General features: G+C 43.1%; 1 protein-coding gene across 7 annotated transcripts in view; it reads right to left on the minus strand.

Annotated features, from left to right (window-relative positions):
- NR4A3 (nuclear receptor subfamily 4 group A member 3) overlaps nucleotides 1-23,535 on the minus strand; it is a 38,319-nt gene that overhangs the window by 4,678 nt on the left and 10,106 nt on the right. For 5 of the 7 annotated variants that reach the window (XM_036433198.2, XM_036433202.2, XM_036433199.2 and 2 more), the window contains 4 exons: nucleotides 22,309-22,438; nucleotides 21,644-21,816; nucleotides 10,203-10,402; nucleotides 7,968-8,146 (listed from right to left, as the gene is read on the minus strand). In XM_036433198.2, coding sequence (XP_036289091.1) covers nucleotides 7,968-8,146; nucleotides 10,203-10,402; nucleotides 21,644-21,816; nucleotides 22,309-22,438 — 682 coding nt within the window. Of the gene's footprint in view, nucleotides 1-7,967; nucleotides 8,147-10,202; nucleotides 10,403-21,643; nucleotides 21,817-22,308; nucleotides 22,439-23,535 lie in introns of those variants that run through there. The other 2 variants (XM_045579961.1, XM_045579960.1) reach the window with 2 other exon arrangements.

A 23,535-nucleotide genomic window follows, 5' to 3' on the forward strand; every position in this document is an offset into this window, starting at 1 on the left:
TGAAGCAACTCTCCAGACATTTTTTTCTTCTTCTTCTTCTTCTTCTTCTCTTGCCCTAAATTAAAGGAGGCCCAGAGCCAGGAGATCTGCCTTCTTCCCTAGCTTGGCTAGATGAGTTTGAGTTGCTCCCTTTCTAGGGCCCATCTTAAAAGGAGGCGGTTGGACTTAATGACCTCTAAGGTCCCTTACAGCTTTGAGGTGTTAAAATTATATTCAGGTCCAACCGTGAACATTGCCAGCAGCATCCCAATGGATTGTAAACCTAAGACAATGCCCAACGTGTGGCAAGTAGCATAGCCAAAAACAAACAAAACAAAACAAAAAACCAACACAGTCCCCTAAATACCAAGCTTTGCAGTGTATAATTTTACTTTCTCCAGGAAACTAGCTAATCAACCTAGAGGCAAATCTGTTCCCATGGTTTACCTTTTCTCAATACATGCACTCAAGAATGAACTTCAGCCCTAACCTGTTTGGCTCAGTGGATAGAGAGTTGGCCTGCGGACTTAAGGGTCCCAGGCTCGATTCTGGTCAAGGGCATGTACTTTGGTTGTGGGCACATCCCCAGTAAGGAATGTGCAGGAGGCAGCTGATCAATGTTTCTAACTCTCTATCCCTCTCCCTTCCTCTCTGCAAAAAAATCAATAAAATATATTTTTAAAAAAAAGTGAACTTCAAGAGTAACCCAGCCTGAAATAGTGTTCTGCCTAAAAGTTTTATTTGCCCTGCAAAGCAAAGCAAAAAAACAAAACAAAACAAAAAAAAACCCCAAAAATAGTGCAAATTTGGCAGTATATTTCAAGAGCTATGAAATGTTCATTGCCTCTGACCAAGTAAGTAATCCCACTCACTGAAATTTATCTGGAAAAAAAAATTCAACAGGAGAATAAAACTGTATGCATGAAGATATTTTGTATGAGCATTATCTATTTAAAAAAAAACTGGGAAAAGATAAAGGGAGGAAGAACAGAGGAACCGGTAAGTAAAAAATAGTATGTCCACGCAATGGAAGACTCTATCGACATCAGAAAGGACAAATACTAACGCTATGAAGCAACATGGGAAAATACATAACATCACATTAAATAGAGAAAAGAACATGAAATGGTCTCTAAGTGGTGATTACATCTATGTAAAGATTATTTCGTCGTCTAGAGAAGGATGAAAGAAAACGGAAAAGTGAAAATATTTATGAGACTGTCAAATAACACTTTCCTTATTAAAAAAAAAAAAATCCAGGCTAATGCTGTTTGTATAACAAACCATGTTAAAATAGGACAAATGGGGATTCAGTCCTTTGTGAGGACTTCTAGCCTCAACCTGATCACACAATCATCTTGCTGATAGTACATTCTATTGATACTGAGCCATCTCACATTAGGTTCATGAGCTCAGAGGAGAGATGCTTCTCCCAGAATAAAATAGCAGTCCATTGATTTAGGCTTTCCCTTCCTTTCCGTGCCTCATGTCTTGAATTATACACAAGATGCCATATTCATGATCAGGATAAAGAAACTGAGCAATGTTGTTGGCTGGATTTCGAGAGAGAGTCGATTATGGAGCCTTGTAACCAGACTTTCTCATGGCCAAACTCACAAAAGGTGCCTCTGAGTTTTCCCTGCTCTCCAACCAGTGGTGACTGCTCAATAACTATGGCAACCATTATTTATTCAGTGAATTCAAGTGGAGATCGATACCTCCTGCCAGCTGGATCAACCCTAGGCCTGGAATTCCTTGAGGAATTCAGAGACACTCCTGTTAGAAGCCAGAGGCACCTCCTTTGTTGTTCTGAACAGCTACTGGATTTGTGGCTTCTTTACTTTTTTCAAAAGGGCTGAGATAAAATTCAGTCTCCATGCAAACTACTGCCAGCAGCCAGCAAGGTTTTTCAAATCACTAGGGAGTCACTAAGTGTCTAGGCGCTTCCTAGTAATTTGAAATTCCTCAAAACCCCAATCACTGACAGTTCAGCTTAAGGGACCCCCTTTCTTCTCGCAGCTCGGTAAACATGGCTGCAGAGCTGATATTCAGAGAGTTCGCTAACTCGGGAGGAAATCAGACATTTGAATTACCCCTGTGTGTAATAGGAATTACTCACAGATTTTAGTTTTAGATCTTTGTCCACCATTAAACAAAACAAGTTTCTCGGTGCTTCTTGCATTTTCATCTACATCATTTTTATACAATACTTCAGTATTCTAACTCAGCTTTATGTAAGTCAAAACTTTAAAACACAACTTCTAGAAATGGTTAAGTAGCGAATTTAGGTGTCAGAACCAAAACGATTTGAGTCATTTAGTTCCAACTCCCACCTAAGATAAGAATCTCCACTACAAGACACTACAGAGAATGCCAGGCACCGGCTGGACTAGGAGTTCACTGTTTCACCTGATAACAAAAATACAGGGGTGAGCAAAAGTAGGTTTACAGTTGTTCCTATGGAAAATAATGAAATAATTAATACATAATAATACAAGAATTCCCTTTTGCATACTCACAACTGTAAATCTACTTTTGCCTACCCCTGTATATGTATATATATTTAAAATATATTTTATTGATTTTTTTTTACAGAGAGGAAGGGAGAGGGATAGAGAGTTAGAAACATCAATGAGAGAGAAACATCGACCAGCTGCCTCCTGCACACCCCCCCACTGGGGATGTGCCTGCAAAGGCACATGCCCTTGACCGGAATCGAACCCGGGACCTCTCAGTCCACAGAACGACGCTCTATCCACTGAGCCAAACCAGTTTTGGCTATATTTGAAAGCATTTTGTACTACACTTTTACCTACATTATTTTATCACACCCTCACCCTACCCTTCGGATTAGGCAGGACACACCTCATCTTTGTTTAATAGATAAGGTAAGGCTCAGGGAGTTAAGTTACTTGCCCATGGTCAAAATTTACAAGTGGTTCATTTCTTTCACTCCAAATCCAGAAATACCAGGCTGCCTTGAACATTATGTTAGAATGTCCCTCCTCCTTCAGCCTCCCTGTAACTCCCTCCTACACTCTGGGTACCTCATTAACTAATTGATTAATTACCTCTTTCCACAAATATTTATTGAGGACCTACTTATAGCCACTGGGGTTAGAGCAGTGAACAAAACACACCACAGATCACGCTTCTAACCTGTGTGGTACCTAAGGACACTGCTGGTTTACTGTGTATTTAGCTATCCATGCCATAGGCATCTCTGCGAAGAGAGAGAAAGGGAGGCAGGAAGAAGAGGAGAGAGAGAGGAAAGAGATTTTAACTTAACCTAGTTAAACTCTCCTCATTCTTAAATCACAGATCAAATTGTTTTTCAAGCAAGTTTTTTCCTTTTATTCTCAGTCTAGATTATGTTTTTCTATTGTTTTTCTCTGAAGGATATAGAATCAGATATTTATGTGCCTCCTCCTTTAAATGTAAGCTCCATGGGGGCACGGATTGTGTTTGCTCCTTGTCACATCTCCAGCACCAAGCCTAGGAGACGCCAGAAGCACAGAGACCAGGCCCCACAGCGGATTCACTCTCACGCTCACTCCAGGACCTACAGTCACTGGGTACAACAGCCTGTCCTCTTTTTCTCTTCTTGCTATGAAATTTTATATGTGGTTTAACAAATGCTCAAAGCAATTCCATGGTACCTGCTTTCCCCCAAAATGGGCTGACGTGTTCTACTGCCATGACCTTGGTCTGCTGCTCCCTTGGTTTGCTGTGTCCTTCCTCTATATACCTTGCCATGTCTAGAAACCACCTCCTTGCGAAGTCATTCATGATCAGCACCTCCATCTTTCTACACCCCCCAACATGTTAGCAGTAATCTGGACTTCCCCTGCACTGACTCCGTCCCTTTTAAGGACTGGAGCACTAACCACCATACATGAGTCCATTGCATCATAATCAGATATGACTTCCTAGTAACCTATATACTTTCTGACAGCAGAATTCGGGCATGGCTCATTGTTGCATCCCTGGAGACTGACAATGTGCCTGAAATATAGACAGTACTCCATATTTGTTTAATGAATGGATGCTTATGAACTGACAATGTCACACAAACTTTCTATTGGGGGGAGGGGCTTCTTATTTACTAATCACAATGAACTGCAACTAGATGATCACCTCATTGGTATCCTGTCAGGAGCTAAGCCCTTTCATTACTCCTCGGACAGGGATATGGCACTGGCAGAGAGGAATGGCTAGGGTGGATGAAGTGAGACCTAAAAACATTTCACAGCCATAACTGCGGGGAACCCCCTTTTACTGTACGGAGGAAGAGAGATCAGAAAGAAACCATTTCCTGCCCCACCTCTCCACCAGTCACATAGAGAGAGGTGGGGGAAGAAGAAGGAAAAGAAAGAGAAAAAGAAAAAAAAAGCCATGTTTGTACAAACTAGCAATACTGTCCAGATTCTTAATTTTCCCGGAAGCCAGACGGGTTTGACTTGAAAGATCCCGTTTCCTTTCATGCGTTCACTGTGGTTTAGGAACAGACAATTCGGGGCTGTCTTGTTCTCTGATGCCAAGAACCCGAGTGATATCCCACAATCACCCTTTTTGACCCAACGGAGTTCATTCAGAAGTCAAGATTTCATGGGAGCCCGTGTTCAAATGAAATTAATATCCACAACAAGGCGCACTGCTGCTTCCCAGGCGCTGTCTATTCTGCCACTTCCTGATGCTTCCACACATTTCGAACTCCTTCCCATCCAGCAAATCACAAAAAGAATGCTGTCAGGTCCAGAAAGGAGAGAAGGGGGACTTATGTTATAACCTCAGCACCTAAAACAACCCGCTCTGCACTGGCTGGCAGGGCTGCAGGCAGGACCTGGAACTCCACCATAAAAGACTTGGCCTCTGATAAGTGCAGCTTAATTACTTTAGAATTACTGTCCTTTACTGAGCCTCTCTCAAACACCCAAGGAGAAATTCACCGAACACACTGCCTGTTTCCTCATGCACTGGGACTGATTTTGGACCCCAAAGGGAAGGGACAGGCATATGCCTATTTGAGGGAGTCCTTGACACCATCCTTCCAGCATGGAATGACTGCTTATTCTGAATTCAGCTTGGCTGCCTCACAAACCTAATTAAGAAAAAAAAAAAATAAATAAATAAATAAATATATATATATATATAAACAGAGAGGAAGGGAGAGAGCTAGAGAGCTAGAAAAGTTGATGAGAGAGAAGCATCTGCCTCTTGCACACTCCCTACCAGGGATGTGCCCACAACCAAGGTATATGCCCTTGACCGGAATCAAACCTGGGACCTTTCAGTCCGCAGACCGATGCTCTACTGCTGAGCCAAACCGGTTTCGAACACAAAGCTAATTTTATGTCATCCTTACTGCTGCCTCATAGAATACATGTTGCTTTCCCCATGCTACAGGTGTGGAAACTGAACGCATTACTCCATGGCACCTGCTTATTAAATAGGGGGTCCCAGATTAAAACCTGGGGGAGGCGCTGGATCCCAAAGTCCATGCTATGTCTGCCATTCCAGACTGCCTCCTTCTGGAGCATGCCTCCATACAATGGGCAGCAGGCTGAGCAGCCATGACCACAAGACACACAGCAACGTGCAGGCAGAGACAGGACTGGCACCACCTTTTCCTAATCCCTACTCTGTATTCTCAGCACTGAACCGGCCAATGTTCTCCATGTTGGGGCTTCCTGGCCTCACAGTTGCCTACTAATATTTACTTGACTTTGGACCCTCCTCTTAAACTACTAAGCTCTCACACCTGGACTGGCCTTTCTCCCCCCCCCCCCCCCCCCCCCACACCCCCGAGTCTCTTTTCTGCTATAATTTGTGCTCAAAACCCACTGCCAGGGCAGATCTTTCTAAAGGGCAAGCTTTCACATGATGCTCCTCTGCTCAAAGCTTTTCTGTGGCTCCCCACTGCTCTCAAGATAACCTGGAACCTTCTCACCTACGTGACAAAGGTTCTTCATGTCCAACCCCACCCTTACCTGTCGTGTCAGTCTCATTTCCCATCACTCTACTCTCTTTAGAGGTTTCCTTCCTGAAACTTGTAACAGCCACAGTTTCAATGGCTTAGGTAATTTTTTGTTTGTGCCTAGAAATCACGCTCCTTTCATTTTAGTTTGGTGACATCGTATCCTCTTTTGAGAAGACCTCGTGTGACCTCTTTTGAGAGACCACCCCCCACCTTTGGTCTCTCAGGACTTTGTACCCAATCCCTCATCCCCACCTTGGCACCCAATGCCCTGAATCACATGCATCATCTCTGAAAACCTACTGACATGCCAGAGTGCCTACATCAGCGAACACTTGTTGATTAACTACAGAGATTTGCTGATTTCCATAGAGATGTGGCAATGTACTGGGTTTATTTACAGAAAGCCAAGGCTGACTATAGATTGTATTTCTGGGTGTTATTTTTTTCTTTTCTTTTTTTTAATTAACTAAACTCCATTCTCTCCAGTTTTGAATGTTTAAATGTCCTAGGAAGAACTGAATGGTTTTGAAATTGAGCTGGAGAGCTTTAGTGGAAAGACAGCCTTTGAAGCCATTTCATTACAGTCCTGCTGGCCTGATATGCTTGTCCTTGAATGTGCTTATTATTTTTCTTAGGGTGCTCCTGTGTGCCATTTGGAAGTTCTTTTAATGGAGTCCATATCCTTTAAGACTGTCTTTATTCTTGATGTGCTGTCTCCCTTAGACGTCTCTGTCAGGTCCCATCAAAAGAAGAAAGACCACCTGGAGGAGGTGAAGTCCCACTTGGAATTCCGAGGGAATAAGCTAGTGTCTGATTCCTACTGTAGTACATGCCATTTAATTATCTTTGCCTACATGTACATCGTTCAGGGATGAACCAGCCTAGCATCTTAAGGTACTCAGACATACCTCATGTTGGCTAACAGTGAGGCCCCAAGAAGGTGCATGGAAACACTGCGCATCTCTGATGACCAGAAAGAAGGGCCCATCTTGCCAAAGGACGCATTTGGTCCCCTGTGAGATTCATCACCTGCCTGAAAAGCATGTTTTCTACCATCAAGAAGGTATTGAATCTGAACCTCTATTCTTAGTCCAACAGCCTAGGCTGGGCTTCAGTCTGATGGAAAGAATGGGAGATGAGCCCGAGGTGTGGCTAGCCTCTTAGGGAGCGTCCACCTGTTGTCACTGCCTCACCAGGCCCCAGTCTGGCCAAGAAGGATGAGATCACACTGGAAGTCCTGAAAATATCAAGACATAAAGGGAGCTCAGGCCTTGGGACCAGCCCCAGAGAGATGGAATCTCCTCTCTTATCCGATATGCCTTTCTAGTTCTCTCTCTCATTCCCCACTCCCTCCACCACCACTTTCTCATTCCATCTTGGGATCATTTATGTCCCCAAAGATAGAAAGAGAGACACATCTAAGGTCAGAAAGGCATAATATAGAAATCAAGTAAGTTTTATGTTTGTTTCTTCTTTTAAATATTATTGAGTTGAGCCATTTTTGCTGTGTACAAGTATCCATTCTCTCACTCCCCTGCCAATCAAAGTTGTAAATCAATAAACAGAGGTGTGTTTTATATGTGTAGTACTTTGGTTTTACTTTAGGTCGATAGCCAAGGACTGGAGAGAGGGGAAGACTCGCCCCTCAGTCCCACAGGAGCAGGCTAGTTAAGCTAATCTTCCTATGAAACCCGCGTGAAAATAACCCTGGAGCAGCAGTGCAACACTCAGCAGAGTGCCTGTGGAAATTTAGATGTTCATATATTGGGCTTGTTGGCAATGATAACTCAATAGGAATCCTCTCTCCTGGAGGTTCATGACAACACATTGCAGATATACATCTCCTGTTTAAACTAAGGAAAATGTCGCAGATTTCAGAACAGTGGCAGTCTGCAATTTTCCCAATTTGCTGGTGTGTATGCCAGCCGGAGCCAGACTCCACCTTAACACAGGAAAGGGGAGAGAGGGGGGATGTGGTCCCTTCGGGTGTCAGCAGGGCGGTGCTTACCTGTGATCATGCTCAGCGCTGACAGGCATGCTAAGGCTTGGATATCAAGGTTCAGGCTCTGCAAACTTAAGGAAAAGTCTTTAATGGAATCGAGCCACTCCCCAAATCCACGAAGGCACTGAAGTCGGTGCAGGACAAGTCCATTGCAGAATACAAACTTATCTTCAGCAGTGTTTGACCTACATGAGAAAGCCATGGGGGGTTGGGGATAGAAATACATTAAAATAGGTCCGCTCAGTCTATCCAACGGGATAACATTGCAACACATGGGCTTGCAGACAGCCACGGGTGTGGTGTTCAGAACCCGGGGTGGTGCCGTTAAACCGGCTCAAACACCCTGGATGAACACCCACCACCACTTGTCTATGCTAACTTCCTGAGTGAGCGAGCACCCATCCCTGGGGAAGCTGCCAGACTCTGTTGTGGGCTCACCTTGCTTCCCACAATGGGGTTCAGAGGGCTATTTCTAAACCTGCCCTGATAGTGTATATCAGCCCATCAGTGTCCCATACTTCTCTCATGAAAGGCGCCCTGCATCTTCTAGTGGTGATGGCCAACTAGATTCACCACTCAGCCGTGGGGCTCTGGGCACTCCTTTTCTGTCTCTGGCTTTCCTTTTCCTTATGAATACACAGGAGTTCTAATGGCTACCTTCTAAGATTATTGTGGGAAGTGATAAAATATAGGATCTGAAATCATGCACAATGCCTGGTATACCAGAGGAGTATTAGGTGTAATTAATTCTCAATTCTATGTGGTCCTAACTTTAATCTTAGCCTTCCTTTAATTTCCAAATTGCTTTCCACATACTTATCCTTTCAGCCTACTGCACTAACAAGTTCATATCTCTAACTGTGCCTCTTGGATGAAGAGTTTCATTCATTCATTCACTAGTCATTCATTCACTGAGCACCACATAGGTGCCATGCCGAGAGCCAGGCACTGGAGGAAATGGCGTGACTAGAGCAGGTAGAGTGCTTGCTCACATGGAGCTAGTCATTCGCTCAATCCTATGCTGCCTGCCTAACAGATGATAGTCACATCGTTGGCGTGGCTCCTGCGTACTGCCTCTCCCACAGATGCTTCCACAGAGGTACACAATGACCTCTCAATCTGAGTTTAAAACCTGGACCTCAGCCGAAACCGGTTTGGCTCAGTGGTAGAGCGTCGGTCTGTGGACTGAAAGTTCCCAGGTTCGATTCCGGTCAAGGGCATGTACATTGGTTGCGGGCACATCCCCGGTAGGAGGTGTGCAAGAGGCAGCTGGTCGATGTTTCTCTCTCATCGATGTTTCTAGCTCTCTATCCCTCTCTCCTCCTCTCTGTAAAAAATCAATAAAATATATTTAAAAAAAATAAAAATAAAAAATAAAACCTGGACCTCAGAACACTGGCATCAAACACTGGAGCATGAGTTAAAATGCAGATTTGTGGGCTTCTAAAACAAAAAAATATAGCTGGGAATGACGCCTGGGAATCTGCACTTTAAACAAGAATTTCTGCTAACACAATATGAAATTGGAGGGGAGGGTAAGGAAGAGAATGAGGGGAAAAGGACTTTCCTTATAATATTTGGTGAAATGTTGGTACCATCTCCTAAAATGATATAACAGCAGGGAAGCAAGGAATTTAAAGTGTTCCTCATGCTAAGATTCTAGGTCCCGGCTTTTTGGAAAAGAACTTCTGCTTTGTGTTTGGTGTCCCTGAGCATGAAAGGCTGAACCGAAGCTTTTGATCTGGGAGCTATTCTCTTGGAGTAAACACTGGGGGTTGAGAGGCAGTGGGAACTCTTTGGAGCCCCATCTGGTGTACTGGAACGGGGACTTGTAAATAGAAACCCTGTGAGGTAAATGCAATGTTCTCAACAAATTCGTGCTCCCAGGAAATACTTTATGCACCACGAGACTCTATAGAATCCCAGAGAGCTGGCATTACCAGGAGCTTCGGAGATCACCACACCCCGCCTCCTCATTTTACAATACAAAGAAAGGGAACTGAACTTCCGATGAGGCCAGTGACCTGGTCAGGGTCGTACAGCAATCCATGAGGGTAGAACCCAGGAGTCCTGGCTTGCAGTCCAATGCACTACCCACTACTCAGTTTTTAAATGCCTGATCATATTTGATATTTCCTTCTTGAGCAACCTTCTCCCCGATGACCTATTTGCAAACACAGCAGGTTTCCAAGTTCTTCAAAGGAAGGAGTGGACTGAGGTAGATAAAATAATAGTAATTACCTGATGGAAAGTCTGAGAACGAACAGCTCCAAAAAGGCTGATTCTATAAGTAATGCCTGATCTTCTTTGGGGAGATCAGTGAATCCAGGGATCTTTTCTGCCCAGCTTCTGGAGACGTCAATGGAGGCTGTCAGGAGGTTGTAGAACTGTTGTACATGCTCAGCATCTGTGCCTGCAGCAGCCTGGTCGGAGGAACAGTACTAGAATGCAAACCACAGGCAGCAGTGTTATCTCAGTTCAACGGGGATGACAGCATCCTTTGCAAATGGGCTCTCCCAAGGCTGTCTAATCCTTACTTTTAGATCCCACCGTTGCATTCATGGTCTCATCTGATTCTCACAGTGGTCCCATGATATAGAGTGAAGGCTGTTACCATTTAATAAGGAAATTTGCTGAGGTCCCATCATTGCGGTGGTTTTCAGTCCTGACTGCAATCCTCTGGGGAGCTTTAATAAACACTCATGTCTGGGTCATCGCTACAGAGATTCTAATTCCACTGGTCTGGGTTGAGGACTGGTCATCAGGTGATTCCCAAGGGCAGCCAGTGTTGAGAACCAGTATCTCAGGGGGTCTGTGTCTGAGTGAATCTCCCTCACCTACTGACTCCACTAAAGTACAGCTGCCTCCAAACAAGATGCTTCATTAATCCGTGGCTCTCAAAGTGTGGTCCCTGGACCAGCAGCATCAGCAACACCAGGGAATGTACCAGAAAAGAACACTTTGAGTCCTGCCCCAGGCCTACAGAATCAGTAACGCTGCAAGTTGGCCTAATACACTATTTGATCAAGATCTCCAGGTGATTCTCATGCACACTGAAGTCTGGGGAAGACAGAATTAAGGGATAGGAGAAGAGAATGATTTCCGCTTGCTGTAGATAGATTTCTGTGAGACAAGACAAACCAGGAAGAGGAAAAGGGAGGGGGTCTCAGGGGCAGGGCACGGGCGGCTGTGTGCCATCAGACTCGGGACTGTGGCTACTTCAATTAATGAACGTAAAATGAAAATTCAGTTCCTCAGTTACACCAGCCCCATTTCAAGCTCAGTAACCACCTGTGATACAGAACGTTTCCATCACCGCAGAACATTCTGTTGAACAGCATTGATCTAGAAAGTCCCAGGAGAAGAAAGATACAAGTAGGAATAAAGTCTCTGCCCAGCTTTTGGATATTCTTGTAGAGTCAGGGTTTTGTCGGAATCACAGGAAGACAAGCTTTCCTACTTGAGGCAAAAAGTTTGATACAGCAAGGTAATCATCAAGGGACAATCAGCAGCACAGACAGACCTGCGCAACACACATGCGAATAAGCACATCATTCCCTTCACACTAAGAGCTGCGTGTGCTTTTGCCTCCCTTCTCTAGGTTAGTCCTCCTGGGGTATAGATTCTAATTCTTCTTTTACAAATGAGGAAACCGAGGCCCAGAGAAGCTCAGAGAGTCTCCAACAGCGGTATCGCCAAGACTTCCACGGGGCTTTGTGGTTTCCAGGCTTAGCTGTTAATATGTCTGATGTTTCTTGCTGGTAGCTCACAGTATAGCATTTTATTTTGCTCTAATTGGAGGTCTCCAGGTATGTATTCCTTTGGTCCCATGTTTCGTCAGCAGCTCAGTGACTGGCACCTGAATGACTCTCAATCAATAGTTGTTGAATCCTCTTTGATGAAAGAAGAGTCAGGGGAATGCCTAGGCTTGCCACAATGCCCTAACCTGGCTGGAGGAGAATCAGCCAATAAGCAGCCAGGTCCTTATTGTAGAGCTACTTAGGCATGAGGAAATGAGGCACTTGTCTCAATTGGGCTCCTCGGACCTCCCTCACCCACACCCCTTTTTCTGCTTTCCCAAGAGGCATCATGAAGTAACAAAAGGAACATCAGACAAGGAGCCGAGCTACTTTAACCCTTGACTTGTCCAAGCCCCTCATTTGCGAAACAGGGTAGCTGTGCTGCTGACTTTAGATATCTGGGGTAAACGACTCCACTTTTATGAGCTTCAGTTTTTCCCCTCTGTAAAACGGGAACGGAGCCTTCCTCAATATTTTGTTGTGATGATTGCAGGTGATAGCATATGTGAAAGGCCTGACACGTGGAACACGTTTCACAGACGATGACAGTGATGCTCCGAATGATACTTGAAACGCTCACTGTCCCTCAGCCTCCACAATTATAAAATGAGAGAAGGTTTCTACGTTTCAGCCCTGACTATCTAGGATCCTATAACCATGGTCTGCCAACTGTGGCTGCTTTTTGGCTCCTTGAGTGTGGCTCTTCCAAAAAATGCCATGGTCCAAGCGAGTCTATTTTGAAGAAGTGGCGTTAGAAGAAGTTTAAGTTTAAAAAATTTCAATCATTGTACTGTTGATATTTGGTTCTGTTGACTAATGAGTTTGCCGACCCCTGTCCTATAACATCAGGTCCAGTTCAGAGCCCTGGATCATACCCCTTACTGTCCAGACTCTATGAAGCCCCGATGTTTCTGTAATGGGTTCAATGAACCACGGGAGAGAGAACCAGTCTTCCTTCCTATGGATAGTCAAGGATAGCAGCCTGATCCTGGTGCCAGATACTCCCCATCACCTCCTTTCAATTCACACTCTCTGTATTAATTGCAGGAGAGTGGGAAAGGGGATTTTATTTTGCTTGCTTTCTTTCTCCTCTGATATTAATCTAATTCCACATGCTCTCTAAGGGCAGGATGAAAAGCGGGGCAGGACCACAGTTAGAAAGCTGACAGCACTACATGTGAAACCCCCGAAGGAGTGATAACATGGAGCAGAGGCAGTGATCATGGGGACCTCCTCCAGGCTCAGGCACTGACTTGCTGTGCAGCCCTAGACAAGTCACCTCACTTCTCTGGGCCTGTTTCTGCCTCTGAAGTAGGAAGTGACTGCCCTAGCAGATCCCTAAGATTCCTTCTGCCTCTTGCATGCAGCCATTTTTCTGTTATTGATTTCTTTTCTATCTTTTTTAATTGCTAAGATATGTTTTATGGCCCAGACTATCAGCAGTCCTGGTGAATGTTCCATGTGCTGGCTCTTGCATGCAGTGATTCTAAATGTGGCTAATCACACAGGTATAAAGTTATTGCCTGGACTTAAAATTTTTTTTTCTTGATTAAAGTATTACACATGTGTCCTTATCCTCCCATTGTTCCCCTCTCCCCCAACACACACACACACACACACACACACACACACTCACTCACACACACACACATACACTCATGCCCTCACCTCCCTGGTGTCTGTGTCCATTGGTTAGGCTTATATACATTGCCTAGAATTTGACTTCGATTCAGCATTGTTTTGTTTTAAAACAGTGAGTAAAATGGAGAGAAAAAGACCAAAGAATGAAAACTTTTCCCTGGGCATGGGACCTCACAGCTCCCTCTTGCACTGACTTCCCTGAAACCATGGCTCACAACTCAATAATCTCTGCGCTTCCAATATTTGCTCACCATCCCCCAGAGCACTTAGCTTTCGCCCAGGGTCCCCCGCAGGCCTCTGCCCCTGCTGGGCTCACATTTCACGCATCCTGCACACAGGGAAATGCGGCCCCTGCCTGCCCTGTGTGTGCCGTTTTCCCTGATGAGGCCCAGCAAGGAGAAAAGCCAGCAGGCCTGGTATGCCAGGCTGCAGCCAGGCCCTCTGGGCTTCCCCTGCGTTGATTCTAGTCCACGTTCCAGTATTCTGGAGCCAAAGTGGACTCCTGGGCCACCAGTAACTTGGGGGTGAATGGAGGGTCAGCATCCAATGCTGAGGGAAAAGACAAACCAAGTTTCCCCTCTACTGAATAGAAGACGAAGAAACATAACAAAAGATTTAAAAAAAATTTTTTTCTCTGCCTGACCTAGCACTTTATAAAAACCCCACCAAGGACTGCTGGACCTGGAGTTGGAAGAACCAGCTCCCCATTTCTGCTTGTGTGCGCCCCTGCATTACTCTCTCAGGGCCAAGCAGGTTTGGGGCTCACCAAAGGAAGTCTAGAAATATTTGTTTATTGATCAAACATAGGCCACACAGAGAAAGACTTTAGAAATGAATCCTAACTTTTTATTCTCGTCTGTATGGATAACTGACCCATCAAAAATCAGGCTTTCGCCATAGCCAGTTTGGCTCAGTGGATAGAGTGTCCTGGGTTTGATTCCTGCCAAGGGCACATGCCTGGGTTGCAGGCTCCATCTCCAGCAGTGGGGGGCATGTAGGAGGCAGCCAATCAATGATTCTCTCTCATCATTGATGTTTCTCTCTCTCTCTCTCCCTCTCCTTTTTTGAAATTAATAAAAAAAAATTTTTTTTAAATAGGGCTTTACAACTAGTCAAAGATACAGTATTACAATTACTGATGTCTAATCGTGATTTCACCAAAGTACCTGGAATGAGAATCTAGAGCTACAAACAACAGTGAAAGCTATTTAATCTGAAACGAGTCTACACATTTTATATGGCAATAATGTGGCTACACAGGTCAGACGTGAGGCAGAGCCTAGGCCTAAAGTGAATTATTTGAATGGGAACACCAGGCCTAAAAAAATTAGCAATATGATGCTGTCATAGCAATGTGGAATCTGGCGTTTACTCTATCTCACTTATCAGTCCAGGCTAAACATGTAAAATACCCTAAGAACATTTTATCTCCCCTTACAGTGTTACTTTTCCCTGGGTCTTTATATAGTTTAGATGTGATCACTCTAGAAGCCAAACTACATATACATATTCTTAAATTCTTACACTTAAAAATTGGCAGTGAATATATTTCCCCCCACATTTATTCCTTTCTTATCTAATTAACTCACCTTAAAGACAAAACCAGAAACAAATAAACAAACAAACTGCCCCCCTCCCAATGGCATAGTTATTTGGTTACTTTCTCTTTTCTTCACGAAGGTAGGAGCATTTTTTTGTTTTGTTTTTTTAATCCACACCTGAGGAGTGGATATTTTTTCCATTGCTTTTCAGAGTGGAAGGAAAGAGGGAGGGAGGGAGGGAGGGAGGGAGGGAGAGAGAGAGAGAAGAGAAACATTGATGTCAGAGAGACACATTGATTGGTTGCTTAGCACCCCTCTTCCCCTCCTGGACTAGGGGTGGGGATCAAACCTGCAACCCAGGTATGTGCCCTTGACTGGGAATAGAACCTGTGACCCTCTGGTGTGCAGGCCGATGCTCTTACCACTGAATAATGGTGGCCAGGAGAGTGTTTCTTATTCAATAACGGGTCCATTGCTCTAACATGCCTGACCTCCACAAGCCATTCAATACCTATCTATTAAATGAATTGATTGCTTTCTTGAACATTTATATCTCCATTGCTCATTCCTTCTCAGCCCAAGAAAAGCTGGAAAATGGAAGATTCAGATAAAATTGTTCTTATTAAACTACATTGGTGGTTCTCAAATTTTAGCGTGCCAATGAATCATCTGAGATGCTTGTTAAAATATAGATTCCTGCCGAAATCGGTTTGGCTCAGTGGATGGAGCGTCGGTCTGTGGACTGAAAGATCCCGGTTTGATTCCGGTCAAGGGCATGTACCTTAGTTGCGGGCACATCCCCGGTAGGGGGTGTACAAGAGGCAGCTGATCGATGATTCTCTCTCATCGATGCTTCTAACTCTCTATCCCTCTCTGTAAAAAAATCAATAAAAAATAGATTTAAAAAAATACTTTAAAATATAGATTCCTGCCTGCCTTGCCCCTCCCTCAATGTTGATACAGTAGGCCTGGGTGTGACCTAGGAATCTGCATTTTAAGCAAATCCCCTGGCTCTTTCGGAGAGAGGCTGTCGGGGCACCACACTTTGGGAAATGCTGACCTGTACCAACGGTGGAATGACAGCAAGGATGCCAATCAGGGACTGAGAAGGCTGGAAGTGGTCACGGAGAGCACTTTGTCCAATCTCCTCACCCTTCAGATGAGGAGGCGGGCTCACAGTGGAGCAGGAACTGGCCTGAGAGCATCTAATGAATTGGTGGCAATTTGAGAGGATCTCCTGAGGAGCCTCTCTCCGCAGAGTTTTCAGGCTGATTCCTTGGTTAGGTCTAACATGTGTTAATCATGTTGCTTCTCAAGCTATCTTGGTAACATACTTAAACGCCATTTGCCGGTGCCTGGTATTTTATCTGAGCAATATCTCTTGTTTTGGCGTCTGTTGCTACACTAAGTGACACCAATTACCAGAAAACATCGCGGCTTGCTGAAAAAATACTTGAAATGACCAGCTAATGAGGACGTTAAGTTTATTTTCTCATTGGTAATTATGCAGGCTCTGAAGCCAAGCCCGTATCTATATATATACTTGTATTGCTAAATTAAAAGCAACTGTGGGGTAAGAGAATAGCAACATTTCAAGAAGAAACAAATCAAATGTGACATGTTTTGACGGCACTGATATACAATGATCCGAGCTCGGTTTTGAAGGAGAGAAGCTTGGCCCAAAGGAAACGGGGAGGTCCCAGAGCCAGGAACGCTTCTCAAGGCGAGCGCTCTGAGACGTCTGTTCCCTCTGTGACTTGGAACACCACCCCTCCGCCTTCTTTTCCCACAAATGAGGAAAACCACCCACGGACAACCTTCAGGGCGCGAGTGCTGGTACAAGGAGGTTAGGACACACCTGCCTGGCAAACATCTCCTTGTTTCTCGATTAGCCTGATTGACTGAGCGGAGCTGGCACCTTTTATAAATTGTTTGCATCAAATCAACCTTCTGACTCAAACCTGACAAGGCACATTCTTATTAAAAATGTAATAAATTGTGAATACACACTACTGCTGTTATTGGCTACTGCTAAAGAGTGAAATTAGGCAGACACAAATAAAGGCACTTTCGTTTTTCACTTCGAAATGGTTTGCCTTTTAAAAAGTGAATGGGTATACAGTACTATTATTGTAATTTTTAAAAAGTAAATAAAGCTTCTTTAAAAACAACACACACACCTAGTTAAATTGCCACTGAGTGGAAGTGGCAGTATGGTGAAACAGAAAGGTGTATTCAAATACCTTGAGTGGTGAGATTTGGATCCCCCATGCTCTGCCCCTGACCTGAGACAAGTCACTTAACTGCCTGGAAGCCTTTATTTACTCCTCTTAAAATATGGGGGCTGGCCGAAACCGGTTTGGCTCAATGGATAGAGTGTTGGCTTGGGGACTGAAAGGTCCCGGGTTCGATTCCGGTCAAGGGCATGTACCTTGGTTGCGGGCACATCCTCAGTAGGGGGTGTGCAAGAGGCAGCTGATCGATGACTCTCTCTCATCGATGTTTCTAAAACTCTCTAGCTCTCTCCCTTCCTCTCTGTACAAAATCAGTAAAACATATTTAAAAAAAAAATATGGGGGCTGGATTAGATGATCTGACCTCAAGGTCTCCTCCAGTTGTATAAAATTTAAGTATAAAACTTTAAAGAGAAGGTATTATGAAAAATGAGTTTCAACTGATGACATTTTTTCTTTTAAATCCTCACTTGAGGTTATGTTTTAGAAAGAGGAAGGGAGAGACAGAGAGAGAAACATCCATCAGTTGCCTCCCTTACACCACAACCTAAGTATGTGCCCTGCCTGGGACTTGAATCTGCAACCTTTTGGTGTATGGGATAATGCTCCTACCAACCAGGCCTGAGGGACATTCTTAAGAAAATTACCAAGCCCATAAATTGTATCACAGGAAGGGACTTAGGTAGTAGGCCCTCAATACATTAATTTTGCTTCATTCATTATAGGTTAATTGTTTTTTAGGGAACAAAGCAAATTCAATCTTGTTAAGTAACAAGTTACTTAACAACACTTATGTTTATATGTGTATGTATATATAATCACTTGCATTTAGGGATAATAAGGTAAACCCCCAGAATCATAAAATCTTAGAACTGGAGGAACTTAATAAAATCCAAAGTAACTTCTCTGCTGGTGAGAAACCCTGTTACGTGCTCTCCTTAGTTATTTGTGTGATGGTCACATGCCCTTGTCTTCAGAGGGAGCTGAAAGGGGCTCCCTCCTTCTCCCTCTAGCTCTGTCCTTGGGAGCAACAGTCCTCTTTGCCACAGAGCAAAAGAGTGACCTAATCCTGTCGAACCTTCTCGCTTCCTACAAATTGCACATATTTTGTCATTTCATCCAATCATCCCTTACACGTTTCCAGACACAGCATGTCCACATCCCTCTTAAACCCCAGCTTGGAATTAGCCTCAACCCTGAAGGGTGGTCTGGCAGGACAGAGCCCATGTACCTTCCCCCAACTTGGTCCTGGTACCATACTGCGGTAGCCCAAGGTGATTTAGCATCTCTCTCTTCTACTACATTGTCCTCTGTTGGTTCATAGCGAGTATATACACTCCCAAGATCTTCTTAACATTAACTACTGACGGGCCAGGGCCCTCCCATGCTTTAAAATTCTAAATGCTCAGCTTCACATTTATTTTTGTTAACTTTCTGCGTGATGGTTTCAGCCCATCGTGTTCCAACCTGTCGAAATCACTCTGAATGTTGATACTGACATCCATCATATTAGCAATCCCTCCCAGCTTTCTGTCATCTGCAAATGTGATCAGCATGCCTTCTCTGTCTTCATCCAAGTTTTTGATGAAAGCTCACTGTATTTTTTAAAAAGTCTTTTAATTTATTGATTTGGGTCCAATTTTTGATAATTCTGTAAAGCTATCTAAAAGCAGAAGAATCCAAGCTATGAGGTTCAACCTGACTCCAAAACAATGCAATTAAAATAAATATGCTTTACAAAATTGAACCAGGCCCCAAAGGTAGTATCAGGATGGCCTAGACGCTGGCCTGGTCAATCCACTATTTTGGACAAAGTTAACAATTAAATTGGATAAATGTTTGTTGATGAAGATGATGACTCTAGTCTAACACACTGAATGGTGCAGAGACAAGCAAACAAGCTGGATTGATTTTTCCGTGTGGAGACAGTTCCCAGCTGGGACAACTCAAAGTGCTGGGGAGGGTTTGCCACTGAATAACTGAATAGTCCACAAAGATCAATAATTGGATAGTTTGGGGCCAAAAAAAAAATTCACACTTTTAGCCACCAAAATTCTCTGGATTGACCACCAAAAGTGATTTCAAATATCCTGGAATAATGACAGACTGTGTTATACAGTCTCAGTGTGGGTAGTGTGAAATAGCTTCATAAATTCAGAAAAATTGCATGAGGAGACCAAAGTTCCCCTAGGGAGGAGGTCTTTATTCCAGAATGCTTTTTTTCAGCACCCTCTCTCACCAAAACCAGAGGTGCAGGAAAGCTTGATATTAGGAGCACAGACTTTGGGGTCAATACACTTGGCTTTTAATTCTATTTCTGATGCATATTAGCTTTGTGACCTAGGGCAACTAGTCCTTTAGCCTTTCTCAGTTTTAATTTCCTCATCTGTGAAATAGAGATCATAACACTCTCCTCCATGGCATTGCTACATGGCGCCTGACATGTGAAGATGGCAGGGAGGGCACTGTGCTAAAGCTTTGACAAGTATCATCTTATTTAATCTTCACAAACCCCAGGAAGTAGATATTATAATCACTATTCCATAACACCAATGAGGAATCGGAGTCATTAAAAGGTTTAAGCAGTTGCTTAAGGCCATACAGCTACTAAATGAAGGTGTTGGGATTTTAATCTAGAGATCTGCATGGGTCCAAAGCCCAAGCCCTTAACCACTGCATTATTATGTTGGACTGTTATTTGAGACTTGACTTTCAAGAGATGCTACTTGTAATCAGAATAAGAGTCTTCAACCTTTGGTGCTAACGATCTGCCACGCTTCTCCAATGAAGTCTTGTGATCAGGTGCAGAGAAGAGGCTTCCCAGCCCAGAGTAAGGGTAGGGATGAGGGAAGGTGTGCGCCAATCATAACACTGCAACCTAAAAGGAGAACACACAATGGGCCCACTCACACGCTCTTTCCCAGCTGTTCAACCAGAAATGCTGATTAGACCTGGGCAGGGAAATCTGGTAGGACCTGCCAAGCCAGACCAACCAACTGGGGATCCCTGGACTGGTCTCTCTTTGATTTGTGGGCAATCTGTGTTTCTCAGTTTTCTCATCTTAGAGTGAGGGTAACTATCCCTACAGTTCATGGTTCTTTAAGTAGTTAAATGAGACAATAAACCACAATGTCTAGCATGCAGAAATTGCCCAATAATTGTGATATTTTTTTCTTCCTTTCCATCTTTGGTGAGACTCTGTGTTACTAGAAGTTTGCTTTTCCAAGTCCTTTTTAAAAGCTGCCTGAGAGTCGTATTTATACATTTGTTTAGAAAATCATTTCTCGTGGTTCTTCTCTTTGTTATCTAAATTTCTGGCAATTTTCAGAATTCAAACTGATGATATTTTGCTACATCCCATATGAAATAGGAATGCTGATATGTTTTGGTTGACTATAATAACAATACTGGTGATCACTTATGGTCTTCAAATGTTTTCTCAACCATATTTCCTGTGTGGTTGGTGATCAATATATCCATCTGAGGTTAAATATTATAATCATGTCTATTGTAGGAATCAAAAAGCCAAGAGCAGGTGTAGGAAGTGGTTATAGGGTTAAGCCTAGGACTGATCTGCTGGCAAAGTTGCAAACAAATCCCAGCTTGGAGGGCACAGTCCTCTAAGCATAATTAAGTTTGATCTTGTGACTGCTTCTTAGATCTTTCCTGGGTAGCTAGTGGGCTGTGGGAGGGGCAGCAAGTGCTGCCAAAACAAGTGAAACTTACAAGAACATTGTAAATTACCTTGTTTGCCCCTGACTATAAAATAAACCATCAGTTTACAGCCTGGATCTGTATTGTGGCCTTCAGCCAGGCACAGAAGATCCACCCAGACCTAGCTTATTCTCTTTGTCTATCATTTCTCCATCCTTCGTAGCGCCTGCTCAGGCTCGCCGAACCCTTGGCTGTGCTGGCGCGGCCCAAGCAGAAGCCTGGTGACACAGCTAAGAGGCAGCAGAGGTGGTGTTCCATCCCAGTCTTCCTAATGTCAAGGCCAGAGCCACTCCTCTCTATCAATGGTCTAATCCCTCGAATAAGCAGATGATCAATCAATGCCAATGCAATTGGGTAAACTGCTTAAGGGTAACTTAAAGCTCACCCAGAAGGTTTGATCACAATATGAAAAAAACCAGTAGTCACTTTGTCTAAACCACGAGAGAAATCTGCAAATTGTAATTCACCTGTGCAGATTTTCATTGGCACAACCACCAGGAATCCTGCAACAATGGGTATGACAGATGCAGCCCTGTCAAGACCATTTGTTAAGGGATTCAGAGACCCAGTAAGGCAAAATTATTTGATTCAATGGATGCCCTGGAATTGCAAAATGAAGTGAGAAATGTAGGGAAGGTATGAAAACTGTTTAGCACAGTGGCAGGCACAAAGTCAATCAAGCAACTCATTAACTAGCATCATGAGTAGAGACCCTGATCATTCGTTCAAAAGCAGGACTTTATAAAACTTACTCTGGAATAATCAAGTTCTCTGGGCGTTGAGTCTGTTAAAGCTCGGACGAGGGCATTCATCATACAGCTCGGAGGAGAAGGTGGAGAGGGCTGAGAAGGTTCCTGCTGTAACGGGCTCTTTGGTTTTGAAGGCAGCCGACCTCTCCTCCCCTTCAGACTATCTGTACGGACAACTGATGGCAAAGGAAAAAGAGAAAGAATGTCTTCAAAGATATTCATGCATAGCCATAAATCACACACACACACACACACACACACACACACACACACACAAAAGGAATTAAAACGCTGTACAGTCGAGCAATCATTAATGAGACCAACCATTTAAAAGCAGCAATAAGTTTGGAATAATATTCACACAACATTGTAATAAGAGTTGAAACAAGCAGCATAAAAGCCACTCCATACTTCTATTTGGTGATGAATTAGTCCTAAAAGTCTCCTTCTTAAATAGAACAAAGATGTATGTACACAAGCTCTCTATTGATTGTGAGAAATTAGAAAGTAGTCCTCAGCTATTTTTAAATGTAAACATACACTGTAACAACAAGATGTTGGGAGGAAAGGAAAACGAGGAAAATTCACCATTCTAATGTAAATATTAGCATTTTTTCAGTGATATCTGAGAATCCATATAAGTTGGGTAAAAAGCATTATGTTCATACCTTCTTTAACCATTCCGACGCTGAGACACTTCTGAAAACGACAGTACTGACACCGGTTTCGACGTCTCTTGTCTACAGGGCAGTTTTTATTTGCCAGGCAAACATATTTTGCATTTTTCTGCACCGTTCTCTGAGAAAATACAATACAGAGATAGTCAACTAATAGTTTCTGGAAAGAGGTAGAACCTGACAAGATGTATTTTAATTACGTGAAAAGCGACAGTGCAATTCGTATAATTAGATAAATTTAATTTCCTAACACGCTAGCCTGCAGGAAAAACAATTTTATTAGTGTTAGCTGCTGACAATGAAAATCATCTCAGATTGTTCTGAAGCAAGTCTCAGGAGACATCCAAGTCTGAATGATAAAATCATATCTGAAATTACCAGGTCAACATATCATACCTTGGAGGATTAGATTATCTCCACTTTTAATATCCCTCTGGGAACAATTTTCTACTTGTTCCACTCCCCTGATTATTGCTGACCTTATTAAAATAAAATCAAAATTATCTGGGATGTACTTTGTTGGCTATCACTTTTGTAAGTCAAATATTATAGTAACTAGCTTTGTTTCCCAATAGAGATGAACTCATAAAAAAAGCAAAAATCAGGATTTACCTATTTCCAATATATAGGAAATAATGTTTAAGTGCCCCCAAATCCCTTACTCAGCCTTTGTAGTTTATATTTACAAGGGTAAATGGCCATGATACTTAAAACCAAAATCCTAAAATTGGACACTAAAAACCACTATCACATCCAAGAAAGGAAAAAAGAAAAACCAAAACAAAAAGAAATGAGAGAAAGAAAGGAATATGAGAGCCATATATTTTCAATTAAAATTCCCATTGATTGGTTATTTCGTAAATGACTATTGACATAGACATCAAAATAGCCATATTGTAAAACATACTTCATAAAACTTGGGCTTGGATATAAAATAATGTTGTATTCTTCAGATGTAATTTTAAAATGGCACATGGAGAAATAACTGAGCATAATTTTATGCTCTCAATATAAGGGAGGCTTGATTTAAAAACCCCACAAAAAACGTGTGTAACTGGATGTGTGTTATTTACCTCTTAGGGTAAAATCATTCAGAAATTACCTGAATCTATACAATTCCAAATAAAGCAGAAAGTTGAAATTTATTTGATAAGCCTAAAAAAAGAAAAGAAATCTGGGTAATTTGGGATTGGTAATCTATTTCTTTGCCCAAAATTC

This window comes from Pipistrellus kuhlii, unplaced genomic scaffold, assembly GCF_014108245.1.
Source record: "Pipistrellus kuhlii isolate mPipKuh1 unplaced genomic scaffold, mPipKuh1.p scaffold_m20_p_12, whole genome shotgun sequence".
In the NCBI taxonomy this organism is placed as follows: domain Eukaryota; kingdom Metazoa; phylum Chordata; class Mammalia; order Chiroptera; family Vespertilionidae; genus Pipistrellus; species Pipistrellus kuhlii.